This window comes from Odontesthes bonariensis, chromosome 15, assembly GCF_027942865.1.
Source record: "Odontesthes bonariensis isolate fOdoBon6 chromosome 15, fOdoBon6.hap1, whole genome shotgun sequence".
Lineage (NCBI taxonomy): Eukaryota > Metazoa > Chordata > Actinopteri > Atheriniformes > Atherinopsidae > Odontesthes > Odontesthes bonariensis.
The window spans coordinates 36959985-36974971 of NC_134520.1; the positions used below are offsets into that span (position 1 = coordinate 36959985).

The following is a 14987-nucleotide window of genomic DNA, read 5'->3' on the forward strand; positions in this document are numbered from 1 at the left end:
CCAGCGTGGTCTCCTAAAGCATCCAAGTTCGTGTAGTGGAACCAGATCCGTTTCCTGAGGAGATTCCTCCCTATCTGTTTAAATAAAATTCTTTACTGCTACCGAACTCCTGAGAAGCTCTCTGTATGTGGGTTGGACAAAACCATGACAGTGATCTCTCTGAATCAACTTGTTCCTTTCTTTGTTCCATGTCTTCATGAATAAAAGAGCTGCTACACTGCATCTGAGTTCTAATTACTGACCAAAAACCAAAATTTCATATGACAGACGCTATCATGTTATAGTCATATTGTGTATGATTATATATTTTATATGTCATATTGTGGTGTGACCATGGTCCCTGTCACTTGGACCCATATTGTGCCCGCTCCTGTAATGGGAGCACACATAACACAGTGGCTGTGTTTGAAACCGCATACCGCATACTACATACTACATTCTGCATACTGCATACTTCAATACTACATACTGCATACTACATACTGCATTCTGCATACTGCATAATTCAATACTACACACTGCATACTACATACTACATTCTGCATACTGCATACTTCAATACTACATACTACATACTGCATTCTGCATACTTCCATACTACATACTACATACTGCATACTACATACTGCATTCTGCATACTTCCATACTACATACTGCATACTACATACTGCATACTGCATACTTCCATACTACATACTGCATACTACATTCTGCATACTTCCATACTACATACTACATACTACATTCTGCATACTACATACTGCATACTACATACTACATTCTGCATTCTGCATACTTCAATACTGCATACTACAAACTGCATACTGCATACTACATACTGCATTCTGCATACTTCCATACTACATACTACATACTACATACTACATTCTACATACTACATACTGCATACTGCTTACTACATTCTGCATTTTGCATACTTCAATACTACATACTACATACTGCATACTACATACTACATACTGCATACTACATACTGCATTCTGCATACTTCCATACTGCATACTACATACTGCATACTACATACTGCATACTACATACTGCATTCTGCATACTACATTCTGCATACTTCCATACTACATACTGCATACTACATACTACATTCTGCATACTACATACTACATACTGCTTACTACATTCTGCATTCTGCATACTGCATAATTCAATACTACACACTGCATACTACATACTACATTCTGCATACTGCATACTTCAATACTACATACTACATACTGCATTCTGCATACTTCCATACTACATACTACATACTGCATACTACATACTGCATTCTGCATACTTCCATACTACATACTGCATACTACATACTGCATACTGCATACTTCCATACTACATACTGCATACTACATTCTGCATACTTCCATACTACATACTACATACTACATTCTGCATACTACATACTGCATACTACATACTACATTCTGCATTCTGCATACTTCAATACTGCATACTACAAACTGCATACTGCATACTACATACTGCATTCTGCATACTTCCATACTACATACTACATACTACATTCTACATACTACATACTGCATACTGCTTACTACATTCTGCATTTTGCATACTTCAATACTACATACTACATACTGCATACTACATACTACATACTGCTTACTACATTCTGCATACTTCAATACTACATACTACATACTGCATACTACATACTGCATTCTGCATACTTCCATACTGCATACTACATACTGCATACTACATACTGCATACTACATACTGCATTCTGCATACTACATTCTGCATACTTCCATACTACATACTGCATACTACATACTACATTCTGCATACTACATACTACATACTGCTTACTACATTCTGCATTCTGCATACTACATACTACATACTGCATACTACATTCTGCATACTACATACTGCATACTACATTCTGCATACTACATACTACATACTACATTCTGTATACTGCATACTACATACTACATACTATATTCTGCATACTACATACTACATACTACATACTACATTCTGCATACTACATTCTGCATACTGCATACTACATACTACATACTACATTCTGCATACTGCATACTACATACTACATACTACATACTGCATTCTGCATACTACATACTACATACTGCATACTTCCATACTACATACTGCATACTACATACTGCATACTGCATACTACATACTGCATACTTCCATACTACATACTGCATTCTGCATACTGCATACTACATACTTCCATACTAGATACTCATCGATCAGACAGTATGCAGAGCATTTACCCACAATGCATTTGGCTCCTGCCCGAGCCGAAATCAGCCGGCCTGAAGCTGATTTCTCTTAAGCTCTAAACTCTGTAAACTTTAGCAACATTTGAAACATTTTCAGGCGAGAAAGTAGTCGTTTAGATCCCCAACGTGTCGAAAACCTGACAAAATACCAGCTGTTTACAATTTTGTTCCCACGAATTCGGCGCTACTAAAGCTAGCCGCAGTGAGCTAACGCACTTCCTGTTATTGTCACAAAATAAAATACCCGTTGCCTTTTATCATAGGGAAAGCCATTACCATACAATTGGTGCTTTTGTTTTGAAAACAGGAAGTGAACCTACCCTCGTTGTAGCTAGCTTGAAACTGCCGTTTTGACAGGAAATGACGATCGGCGACGTCACGTTACGTTGCATCTTGGGTAGTTTGAGTATGAGTAGTAACCTCATGATGCATACCCAACATTTAGGAGAATCTAGTATGCATCCGGGAACTTAAAAAAAGTTAAAGTTAGTATGAGTAGTCGGAGAAGTATCCAGTCCGAACACAGCCAGTGGCTGGCGTGAACCTGTTCTTTTATATATTCTAATGCTTCTTCCACTCCCTGCTGCAATGCTTTTATTTTATGTGAAGCACTTTGAATTGTTCTGTACATGAAATGTGATATATAAATATAGTTGATTAGATATGATTTGACTTAACTCAACATTTTGAAAATGCCATAAAAGCTGTATTTTAAACAGGACCTTGATAAAAATGACATTGCATTCTTCAGCAGACCCGTCTTTTATGGGAAAATGCATTGAAAAGCACTTACCGAGGGCATTTTGGAGGCCTCATAACTCAGCCATACGGTATCACAGAGACATTCAAAGTTTATATGTGACAGGAGACTCTCAACTTCAACTGAACTAAAGGGTTTGTTGATAGTGCGGGGAGTAGATTGGCACCCATCAAACTTTCTTCAGAAAATTTCTAGTTAGTTTTGCCATGTTTCCCACATTTTCTGTTGCCCTGCCATCAGCTTCACTCACCCCACCTGTGTTTTTCCCCTCGGCTACATCCACTCACCAATCACTCCCTCAGTATTTAGTTTCCAGGTTTGCCATGAATCTACGCCAGATCAGGGGCGGTGCTGGGCATACAGCTGTACGGGGGCCCAGGCCCCCCAGAACCCCACCACCAACACTGCCTTACTGTGTACAGAAAATGAGCCTGTACTGGATGTATGAGAACATTTATTCACATTTGCATGAACCTCTGAACCTTTGCATCAAGGCTATCTAAGCAAATTAAAACACCTTTGAGTTCAGCCATTTAGCTTTTCAGTTCTTCCTTGTGTAGCTCATCAAACAGAATCAAGTCAGCCATTAACAGGAGGCAATGTTACTAAAAAACACTAAGATACTAAATAATGAACAATATTTCAGTCCAGGTTCTGAACATGTTTTAATCTCACTGCAGCACAGTCAATAAATACTTCTACAAGAGGGAATATTGCAAAATAAAAAGTCAAAAACTTAAATTAAGAGTACGGTCTGATAAGTTATTCCCCTGATTGAGTAGTATTTTAAACTAGCCTACCCACTTTTTTACCCATTTATAATGCCTAAGATAGTTTAGTAAATAGGCTATAAGAGGCAGAATAGGATACTGTCTCGCGTTAATTCATCTGCCGTGGAACCAGACGCTGTTTCAGCCTAAATGCAAACGTTGTGTATTTGGTGTAAGACATTACAGAGGCCTTTAGGTCGGCCTCTCACCTCCCTCCACTTCATGCTCAGCTCTCCTTGCTGCTTCTGACTCGGTGAGAATATCCTTATGTCTATAACTACTACACTTCCATTGGCACAATGCCTGGGCGACTATCCGCCGATAAATATGAGGTGCGGGCCGTCTCACACGGTCCATTGGCTGAACATGCACAGACGCAGCCAAAGCCTGCGAACAAAACCTCTAACATGACTCTGTTCTCACAACTCACTGATTTAGTTTCCAGATTTCCCATCAATCTACGCCAGATCCAACCCGTCACCGTAAATCATGTCTCGTCTGGACTGTTGTCAGGTTTAACTGTTTCAGTCAGTTTTAAACCTTACAGACATGGAAAATATAAATGTCTGCATGGTGTCATGTCATTTGTTTTTATCAATATGGTTTCAGCTAAGTGCTGAGCTGGTTTGGTCAAATTGAAGAAAAGTTCAGCAGTGACGTAACATGAGGAAAAGTTGCCGAACCAGAAGAAGTTTTAACAACACGTCTCACACAGTTGTTCTGATGTTCAGGAGACCGATCAAGTAGATTTTAGGGTTCATTACAAACAAAAGGCTTCAAACTATGAGCCTGATGGGCCTCAGAGAGACCAGGAAAGGACCAGGATCAGCAGGAACATCATCCATGTGGGAGACATCTATTTGATTTACTCTACTTTTAAATCAGTTATTCCAGTGCCCAGAAAAAATTCTACAAATCCAGTTCACTTCTGTGAGATTCAGCCTGTATCGAGCTGAAACCAATGACCACATTTAGTCAGCTACATGAAAAGTGAAAAACTACAATTCTGAGATTGTGTTTGTCGTGCAAAAAACTGACAATGATTCTTAAAAGAGAGCGCCTCTTTTGGTGATTCACAACTCACATGTCAACAAGCAGCCGATTTCTTAATTCCAACTGATAAAGAGGATGGTTTTTCCCAGGAAGACGCTTTCACAATCTCTTTAAGTCAGAGTTGGGGTTTCGGGTTCTTTGTCCATTCTTGTTTCTGCTAAAGTAGAAATATGTGCGTGTTGAGTTTGTCACCGTCAGTTAGGTAGGTTTTCAGGGCGGGGTGAATAGGACACGGATTCAGACTTCCAAGGTAAAACAAACTGACACCTGTGACAAAACAAAAGCAGAATCCAAAAATGAATCCAAAAGTAGTGTATAGCTTTTAGCATTTAGTTTTATTTTAAATGTGCTGCCATATGAATGAAAGTGCCATAACATTTGTTGTGCAAACACACTTTTAACATCAGCATCTTTCTGTAGTTTTTATGTAGAAGCCTCGCTCCACTGTCTGTTTCCTTGAATGACTTGCTGCTATCAGTTGTGTGTTTTGCCTTTAAGTGATATTTTAGACTGGAACTACTACGCTGAGAAGACAATTCAACTTGGCAGTGTTTACAGATGACTTTGGTTCTGTCGACTCCGCCGTCTGGAAGAACTTTAACATGAAAATGGCCGAGTAAAAGTTCCGTACCCTTCTCCATGTTTGGTGGATCCAAAGATTACTTTCTTTTCCTGTTCCACAGCAGACAGCAACAGACTTTTACAAAATAAAAGCCTGTGAGCAGCAGACTTTTACAAAATAAAAGCCTGTGAGCGACAGACTTTTACAAAATAAAAGCCTGTGAGCAGCAGACTTTTACAAAAAAAAACAATAATAAAACAGGGGTGGGTTGAGCAGGCGCCCCATGTACAGAGGCTATAGTCCTCGCTGCAGCTGGCCCGGGTTCGAGTCCCACATTGGACGGCCCTGTGCTGCATGTTGTTCCCCCGCTCTCTAATCCCTGCTTCCTGTCTCTCTGAACTTTCCATTAAAGGCACAAAAGCCCCCCCCCCAATTTTTTTTAATGTAAAAATAATGTAATTTTTTTTCTTAAAACCTGCACTAATGTGCAATAAAATATTTATCACTGTTAAATAATCAACGAGTTAACCTGATAATTATGAGTTAACTCGCCCAGCCCTAGTTAAAACAGAATGAAATGTTTTTCAAGTGTCATGAACCACTATTTTATTTTATTTTATTTTATTTTATCTTAAAGAAAACCTAGAAAATAATCCATTTATGTGGATGGAGACCTGTTTGAGTCACAGCTTTCTTTACACTCTAATAACTTTGTATCTGGACTTTCATCTGCAGTAAGAAATAAGGCGGTTTGGTGCAACATCAGATAAAGTGAATTTCACTTTAACTTATTACACAAGACCTGTTTTTAAACACCCACGCGATTCTCAGGAAATACAGTTCCCGCTCAACTCCACCCTGAGTGTGTTCCTATAAAAGAAGCTTCTCACTATGTGACTGTACGACACTACTGCATCATCTGAGGCTTCAGACTCTCTGCTGAGGCTCCAAACTCTCTGCTGAGGCTCCAAACTCTCTGCTGAGGCTCCAAACTCTCTGCTGAGGCTCCAAACTCTCTGCTGAGGCTCCAAACTCTCTGGTGAGGCTCTAAACTCTCTGCTGAGGCTCTAAACTCTCTCCTGAGGCTCCAAACTCTCTGTTGAGGCTCCAAACTCTCTGCTGAGGCTCCAAACTCTCTGCTGAGGCTCCAAACTCTCTGCTGAGAATCCAAACTCTCTGTTGAGGCTCCAAACTCTCTGCTGAGGCTCTAAACTCTCTGTTGAGGCTCCAAACTCTCTGCTGAGGCTCTAAACTCTCTGGTGAGGCTCCAAACTCTCTGCTGATGCTCCAAACTCTCTGCTGAGGCTCTAAACTCTCTGTTGAGGCTCCAAACTCTCTGCTGAGGCTCTAAACTCTCTGTTGAGGCTCCAAACTCTCTGCTGAGGCTCTAAACTCTCTGCTGAGGCTCCAAACTCTCTGCTGATGCTCTAAACTCTCTGTTGAGGCTCCAAACTCTCTGCTGAGGCTCCAAACTCTCTGCTGAGGCTCTAAACTCTCTGCTGAGGCTCCAAACTCTCTGCTGAGGCTCCAAACTCTCTGCTGAGGCTCTAAACTCTCTGCTGAGGCTCTAAACTCTCTGCTGAGGCTCCAAACTCTCTGTTGAGGCTCCAAACTCTCTGCTGAGGCTCTAAACTCTCTGGTGAGGCTCCAAACTCTCTGCTGAGGCTCCAAACTCTCTGCTGAGGCTCCAAACTCTCTGCTGAGAATCCAAACTCTCTGTTGAGGCTCCAAACTCTCTGCTGAGGCTCCAAACTCTCTGCTGAGGCTCTAAACTCTCTGCTGAGGCTCCAAACTCTCTGCTGAGGCTCCAAACTCTCTGGTGAGGCTCTAAACTCTCTGCTGAGGCTCTAAACTCTCTGCTGAGGCTCTAAACTCTGCTGAGGCTCCAAACTCTCTGCTGAGGCTCTAAACTCTCTGCTGAGGCTCTAAACTCTCTGCTGAGGCTCTAAACTCTCTGCTGAGGCTCCAAACTCTCTGCTGAGGCTCTAAACTCTCTGCTGAGGCTCCAAACTCTCTGCTGAGGCTCTAAACTCTCTGCTGAGGCTCCAAACTCTCTGCTGAGGCTCCAAACTCTCTGTGGAGGCTCCAAACTCTCTGCTGAGGCTCCAAACTCTCTGCTGAGGCTCCAAACTCTCAAGATGGAGTCAGGTAACACCTTTAACTAAATGTCAATTTAGTAAAGTAGTACTGATAAAAACTTCAAATTTAAACTTAATATAAACATGAACGTCCTCAGGTGGCTGTTTGGACCAAATGTTGATGCATTTAACTTTCTTGGTCTATTGATTAGAATTCACACATCATTTATTAACTCTTATCATCATTTAAAGCTGTTTAAAATCATAACATTTCTGCCATTTGTCTCAGAAGGTTTGTTTTAAATGATATATGTGTTACATTGGCAGGGAAAATGTTCCGGTTTGAAAGCTGCTGGGTGGCTGTGTGCCTTCTCTCCATGTGCTCGGGCTTCGTCCCAGAGTCCAATGACCTTCGTGGTAAGTTTCTTGTAAGTTTTCTTGTTTGCTGCTTCTCGTTCAGAGACAGCTGAAACCAGCTCAGGAATACACTGCTGCAAAAAGCTTCTTCTGGAACGGAGGCTGACTCTGTGTGCAGATGTTACAGATGCTGCACAGCCTCTTTGTTTCAGTGCGATACAGAAGAAAAGAATCAACAAAGTTCTGTGATTTTTACCCCACAAACCTGCAACTCTTTCTTCCTCCAGTGGATAAGAGCTGCAACCTCGAGACGTTTGACGGGTGCAAGGGGATTCCAAACGACCATTTGTACTCATCGCCAGGGAAACGGGGATTTGAGGATGGTAAACCTGGGTTCTTTCATGTGTCATTTTAGCAGTTTGACTAAAATACGAAACTTTCTCTCACCCATGAGATGCAGCTGTTGATCTTGAAAGAGTCGTATGGTCTGGGTTAGGGTGCACTGAAAAAAACAACTCATAAGATTTACTTAAAAAACCCTTTGTAAGTATTTACACTCAAATGATTTAAGTAATATTTAATGCTGCAATATCAGGTAAATTTTACTCACCATAAAACATAACAGTTTAGAAGATGTTAAGTAACATTTACTTAATTACATCTAAGTTTTAAGTTATTTTCATTTAAACAAATGAAGTAAAGTCTACTTGTCTTTCATAGGCAGGAACATCATTTTACTCAACATTTTAAGTAAATTTTATATATTTGTGGTATTTACCCAGCAGACATCGATATCTACGAGCGCCTGTGGATCACAAATCTGGACATTGCAGAGAAGACGCTGAATTTGCCGTTTCTGCAGCACATGAAGCTGGGCGACCTGCAGTCTGACGACTACGTCAACTTCATGATCCAGGACATCAACTATCTGCTGAAAGTGACCGATATGTTGGAGGAGATGACAAAGAAGCCGATCGATGATAAAGAACTCAAACAGTTCTTTCAGGATAGATTTGAGAGCTACAGGGAGTTCTCTAATCTGATGCTGGACCAGTTCAACCTGAGAGTAAGAAATATCACACTGAATTCTGCACAGAAGCCGACGGCTGTTTGATTAAAAACTTCAAAATAAATCAAGTTTCCTTAAATCTGTTTTATGGGATGTATTAACACGAGCCACCTCTCATCTCCGCAGGGGGTGTCAGAGATCAAACCGATCCCCGCCATGCAGAAGTACCTCTCTGACTATAAAACCATTCTGGACAAAGAAGAGCCCATTTACTTCGCTGTGAGTCTGCTGCCTTGCTCGAGGCTCTGGCTGTGGCTCGCCAATGAGCTCCCCATCGGTTACGGCAATGCGTACTTCATCTGGAAGAAGAACAACATGCACGGGAACCCTGCGAAGCACTACCAAAAGCTGCTCGACGATCGTCTGAAGACCGACGCTCAGAAAAAGAAGGCCAACGAAATCTTCCGCCAGCAAATGCAGAACGAGCACGACTTCTTTGCTGCTGCACCGAAAGAATAGAAATGAAATAACTTCTTGAAAATGCTCCATCTCTGTCCATCTGTACATGATCTGTTACAGCTGTGACCCTGTGCTCTGTGAGGTGATGCTGTAATCAAGTGATCTCTCTGAATCAACTTGCTTTCCTTTCTTTGTTCCATGTCTGCATGAATAAAAGAGCTGCTGCACTGCATCTGATTTCTAATTGCTGACCAAAACCAAAATTGCATATGATAAGGTTCAGGCAAACTGTACAGGGGACAGTGTCAGTTTGGCATAAAACAACCACAATAATTAGGATTATAATCACAATAATTATAATTAGAGGCTGTCATATTGTATCATAATGTATTGTGACCAAGGTCCCTGTCACTTGGACCCATATTGTGCCTGCTGCTGTATTGGGAGCACACATAACACAGTGGCTGGCATGAAGCTGTTCTAACTGGTCAGCCATCTTGGCTCTGCCCTTATAAGGAGTGGCAGCTGTGTGCTCAGGTGGAGCTACTGCTACTCCTTTAGTTGCTATGGAGACAGCTGCCCTCACTTTGTGGCCAACTGACAGTTGACCTCGGTGTTCAGTACTGATTTGTATGCCTCGAACAAACGGTCGCTGTTGGAAAACTAGAGGTCATATCTGAAAAATTCTTGAACCGTGAGCGCCAGCAGGGACGGCAGAAGCCACTGGTGAAATTTTTATTCTGCTCCTATTTACGGTATTTTTTTTATGGCAGTTTTAAAAACAGCCTTCACATTGATTTGATGAGGAGATGAGGCGGCCTGTTTATAATGACCGTGGATGGGAGCAGGAGTGGTCGCTCTCTGAGCTCAGAGGTGATTTGAGGGAAAACCATGAGGCCGAGCACAATGACGACGACTTTGGGTGAAAGAGGACAAAAATACCTACGTTTTACAGTAAAATGTGTCAAGGTGCAGCAGACATTTTGGACGTGAGAGGCATTTGTTTGAGAGATTTTGGTATTAATTTTGAGCCGGTCAAAATAGAGTGCGAGACCCCAGGACAGCAGAGCGAGAGGAGTCCTGATTTTTCCTAAAACGTAAACTGCCGTTGTGTCAAAGCTATAAAACATATCAACACACCCTTTAGTTCAGTTAAAGTTGAGTCTTTCCTGCACCGATTAAACTTTGAATGATGTCTCTGTGATGCCGTATGGCTGAGTTATGAGGCCTCCAAATAGGGCTGGTTTTGTCCCATTAATTATGAATATTAATGCATTTACATTGGGCCAAAAATCCCTTCGACAATGGCACCCATAATAATAGTCATGGAAACAAGTAAGTGAACCCTAAGGACAAAACATAACAGCATCAACACATATTACTCTGTCTGAGTGAGAAACTAAGTGAACCCCTGATCCAGCAGCTGGTAGCAGCAGTGAGTGAGAAACTAAGTGAACCCCTGATCCAGCAGCTGGTAGCAGCAGTGAGTGAGAAACTAAGTGAACCCCTGATCCAGCAGCTGGTAGCAGCAGTGAGTGAGAAACTAAGTGAACCCCTGATCCAGCAGCTGGTAGCAGCAGTGAGAAACTAAGTGAACCCCTGATCCAGCAGCTGGTAGCAGCAGTGAGAAACTAAATGAACCCCTGATCCAGCAGCTGGTAGAAGTTGTGAGTGAGAAACTAAGTGAACCCCTGATCCAGCAGCTGGTAGCAGCAGTGAAAAACTAAGTGAACCCCTGATCCAGCAGCTGGTAGCAGCAGTGAGTGAGAAACTAAGTGAACCCCTGATCCAGCAGCTGGTAGCAGCAGTGAGTGAGAAACTAAGTGAACCCCTGATCCAGCAGCTGGTAGCAGCAGTGAGTGAGAAACTAAGTGAACCCCTGATCCAGCAGCTGGTAGCAGCAGTGAGTGAGAAACTAAGTGAACCCCTGATCCAGCAGCTGGTAGCAGCAGTGAGTGAGAAACTAAGTGAACCCCTGATCCAGCAGCTGGTAGCAGCAGTGAGAAACTAAGTGAACCCCTGATCCAGCAGCTGGTAGCAGCAGTGAGTGAGAAACTAAGTGAACCCCTGATCCAGCAGCTGGTAGCAGCAGTGAGTGAGAAACTAAGTGAACCCCTGATCCAGCTGCTGGTAGCAGCAGTGAGAAACTAAGTGAACCCCTGATCCAGCAGCTGGTAGCAGCAGTGAGAAACTAAATGAACCCCTGATCCAGCAGCTGGTAGAAGTTGTGAGTGAGAAACTAAGTGAACCCCTGATCCAGCAGCTGGTAGCAGCAGTGAAAAACTAAGTGAACCCCTGATCCAGCAGCTGGTAGCAGCAGTGAGTGAGAAACTAAGTGAACCCCTGATCCAGCAGCTGGTAGCAGCAGTGAGAAACTAAGTGAACCCCTGATCCAGCAGCTGGTAGCAGCAGTGAGTGAGAAACTAAGTGAACCCCTGATCCAGCAGCTGGTAGCAGCAGTGAGTGAGAAACTAAGTGAACCCCTGATCCAGCAGCTGGTAGCAGCAGTGAGAAACTAAGTGAACCCCTGATCCAGCAGCTGGTAGCAGCAGTGAGAAACTAAGTGAACCCCTGATCCAGCAGCTGGTAGCAGCAGTGTGTGAGAAACTAAGTGAACCCCTGATCCAGCAGCTGGTAGCAGCAGTGAGTGAGAAACTAAGTGAACCCCTGATCCAGCAGCTGGTAGCCGCAGTGTGTGAGAAATTAAGTGAACCCCTGATCCAGCAGCTGGTAGCCGCAGTGTGTGAGAAACTAAGTGAACCCCTGATCCAGCAGCTGGTAGCAGCAGTGAGTGAGAAACTAAGTGAACCCCTGATCCAGCAGCTGGTAGCAGCAGTGAGAAACTAAATGAACCCCTGATCCAGCAGCTTGTAGCAGCGGTGTGTGAGAAACTAAGTGAACCCCTGATCCAGCAGCTGGTAGCAGCAGTGAGTGAGAAACTAAGTGAACCCCTGATCCAGCAGCTGGTAGCAGCAGTGAGTGAGAAACTAAGTGAACCCCTGATCCAGCAGCTGGTAGCAGCAGTGTGTGAGAAACTAAGTGAACCCCTGATCCAGCAGCTGGTAGCCGCAGTGAGTGAGAAACTAAGTGAACCCCTGATCCAGCAGCTGGTAGCAGCAGTGAGTGAGAAACTAAGTGAACCCCTGATCCAGCAGCTGGTAGCAGCAGTGAGAAACTAAATGAACCCCTGATCCAGCAGCTGGTAGCAGCAGTGAGAAACTAAGTGAACCCCTGATCCAGCAGCTGGTAGCAGCAGTGAGTGAGAAACTAAGTGAACCCCTGATCCAGCAGCTGGTAGCAGTGAGTGAGAAACTAAGTGAACCCCTGATCCAGCAGCTGGTAGCAGCAGTGAGTGAGAAACTAAGTGAACCCCTGATCCAGCAGCTGGTAGCAGCAGTGTGTGAGAAACTAAATGAACCCCTGATCCAGCAGCTGGTAGCAGCAGTGAGAAACTAAGTGAACCCCTGATCCAGCAGCTGGTAGCAGCAGTGAGAAACTAAATGAACCCCTGATCCAGCAGCTGGTAGCAGCAGTGAGAAACTAAGTGAACCCCTGATCCAGCAGCTGGTAGCAGCAGTGAGTGAGAAACTAAGTGAACCCCTGATCCAGCAGCTGGTAGCAGTGAGTGAGAAACTAAGTGAACCCCTGATCCAGCAGCTGGTAGCAGCAGTGAGTGAGAAACTAAGTGAACCCCTGATCCAGCAGCTGGTAGCAGCAGTGTGTGAGAAACTAAATGAACCCCTGATCCAGCAGCTGGTAGCAGCAGTGAGAAACTAAGTGAACCCCTGATCCAGCAGCTGGTAGCAGCAGTGAGAAACTAAGTGAACCCCTGATCCAGCAGCTGGTAGCAGCAGTGAGAAACTAAGTGAACCCCTGATCCAGCAGCTGGTAGCAGCAGTGAGTGAGAAACTAAGTGAACCCCTGATCCAGCAGCTGGTAGCAGTGAGTGAGAAACTAAGTGAACCCCTGATCCAGCAGCTGGTAGCAGCAGTGTGTGAGAAACTAAATGAACCCCTGATCCAGCAGCTGGTAGCAGCAGTGAGAAACTAAGTGAACCCCTGATCCAGCAGCTGGTAGCAGCAGTGAGTGAGAAACTAAGTGAACCCCTGATCCAGCAGCTGGTAGCAGCAGTGAGTGAGAAACTAAGTGAACCCCTGATCCAGCAGCTGGTAGCAGCAGTGAGAAACTAAGTGAACCCCTGATCCAGCAGCTGGTAGCAGCAGTGAGTGAGAAACTAAGTGAACCCCTGATCCAGCAGCTGGTAGCAGCAGTGAGAAACTAAGTGAACCCCTGATCCAGCAGCTGGTAGCAGCAGTGAGAAACTAAGTGAACCCCTGATCCAGCAGCTGGTAGCAGCAGTGAGAAACTAAGTGAACCCCTGATCCAGCAGCTGGTAGCAGCAGTGTGTGAGGAACTAAGTGAACCCCTGATCCAGCAGCTGGTAGCAGCAGTGAGTGAGAAACTAAGTGAACCCCTGATCCAGCAGCTGGTAGCATCTGTGAGAAACTAAGTGAACCCCTGATCCAGCAGCTGGTAGCAGCAGTGAGTGAGAAACTAAGTGAACCCCTGATCCAGCAGCTGGTAGCAGCAGTGAGTGAGAAACTAAGTGAACCCCTGATCCAGCAGCTGGTAGCAGCAGTGAGTGAGAAACTAAGTGAACCCCTGATCCAGCAGCTGGTAGAAGTTGTGAGTGAGAAACTAAGTGAACCCCTGATCCAGCAGCTAGTAGCGGCAGTGAGTGAGAAACTAAGTGAACCCCTGATCCAGCAGCTAGTAGCGGCAGTGAGTGAGAAACTAAGTGAACCCCTGATCCAGCAGCTGTTTACATCTGTTTACACCTTGAAACTAGTTTTATTACAAGATTATCAGATACCTGCAGACTCGGTTTAGTTTTATCACTCCGAATTCCAGATAGCATGTCCACTGTCTGTTTCCTTGAATGACTTGCTGCTATCAGTTGTGTGTTTTGCCTTTAAGTGATATTTTAGACTGGAACTACTACGCTGAGAAGACAATTCAACTTGGCAGAGTTTACAGATGACTTTGGTTCTGTCGACTCCGCCGTCTGGAAGAACTTTAACATGAAAATGGCCGAGTAAAAGTTCCGTACCCTTCTCCATGTTTGGTGGATCCGCCGATTACTTTCTTTTCCTGTTCCACAGCAGACAGCAGCAGACTTTTACAAAATAAAAGCCTGTGAGCAACAGACTTTTACAAAATAAAAGCCTGTGAGCAACAGACTTTTACAAAATAAAAGCCTGTGAGCAACAGACTTTTACAGAATAAAAGCCTGTGAGCAGCAGACTTTTACAAAATAAAAGCCTGTGAGCGACAGACTTTTACAAAATAAAAGTCTGTGAGCGACAGACTTTTACAAAATAAAAGCCTGTGAGCGACAGACTTTTACAAAATAAAAGCCTGTGAGCGACAGACTTTTACAAAATAAAAGCCTGTGAGCGACAGACTTTTACAAAATAAAAGCCTGTGAGCGACAGACTTTTACAAAATAAAAGCCTGTGAGCAACAGACTTTTACAAAATAAAAGCCTGTGAGCAACAGACTTACCCATCGTATTTATCTGAGCTTTTAACAGTCCTGGCAGAGCTCTGAGGTCAGCAGATCAGTT

General features: G+C 43.6%; 1 protein-coding gene across 6 annotated transcripts; it reads left to right on the forward strand.

Annotated features, from left to right (window-relative positions):
• Nucleotides 1–6377: 6377 nt before the first annotated feature.
• LOC142400860 (uncharacterized) lies at nt 6378–9593 on the forward strand. 6 transcript variants are annotated; one of them, XM_075486099.1, is made up of 5 exons: nt 6378–7156; nt 7863–7953; nt 8181–8276; nt 8676–8959; nt 9089–9593. In XM_075486099.1, the coding sequence occupies exons 2-5, from the start codon at nt 7869–7871 to the stop codon at nt 9419–9421; spliced, it is 798 nt and encodes a 265-aa protein (XP_075342214.1). In that variant the 5' UTR covers nt 6378–7156; nt 7863–7868; the 3' UTR covers nt 9422–9593. The 6 variants fall into 6 exon arrangements, with proteins under 6 accessions (XP_075342214.1, XP_075342213.1, XP_075342210.1 ...); XM_075486098.1 differs by lacking the exon at nt 6378–7156 and adding an exon at nt 7172–7277 and having other exon boundaries at nt 7864–7953; XM_075486095.1 differs by lacking the exon at nt 6378–7156 and adding an exon at nt 7349–7606 and having other exon boundaries at nt 7864–7953.
• The last annotated feature ends 5394 nt before the right edge of the window (nt 9594–14987 follow it).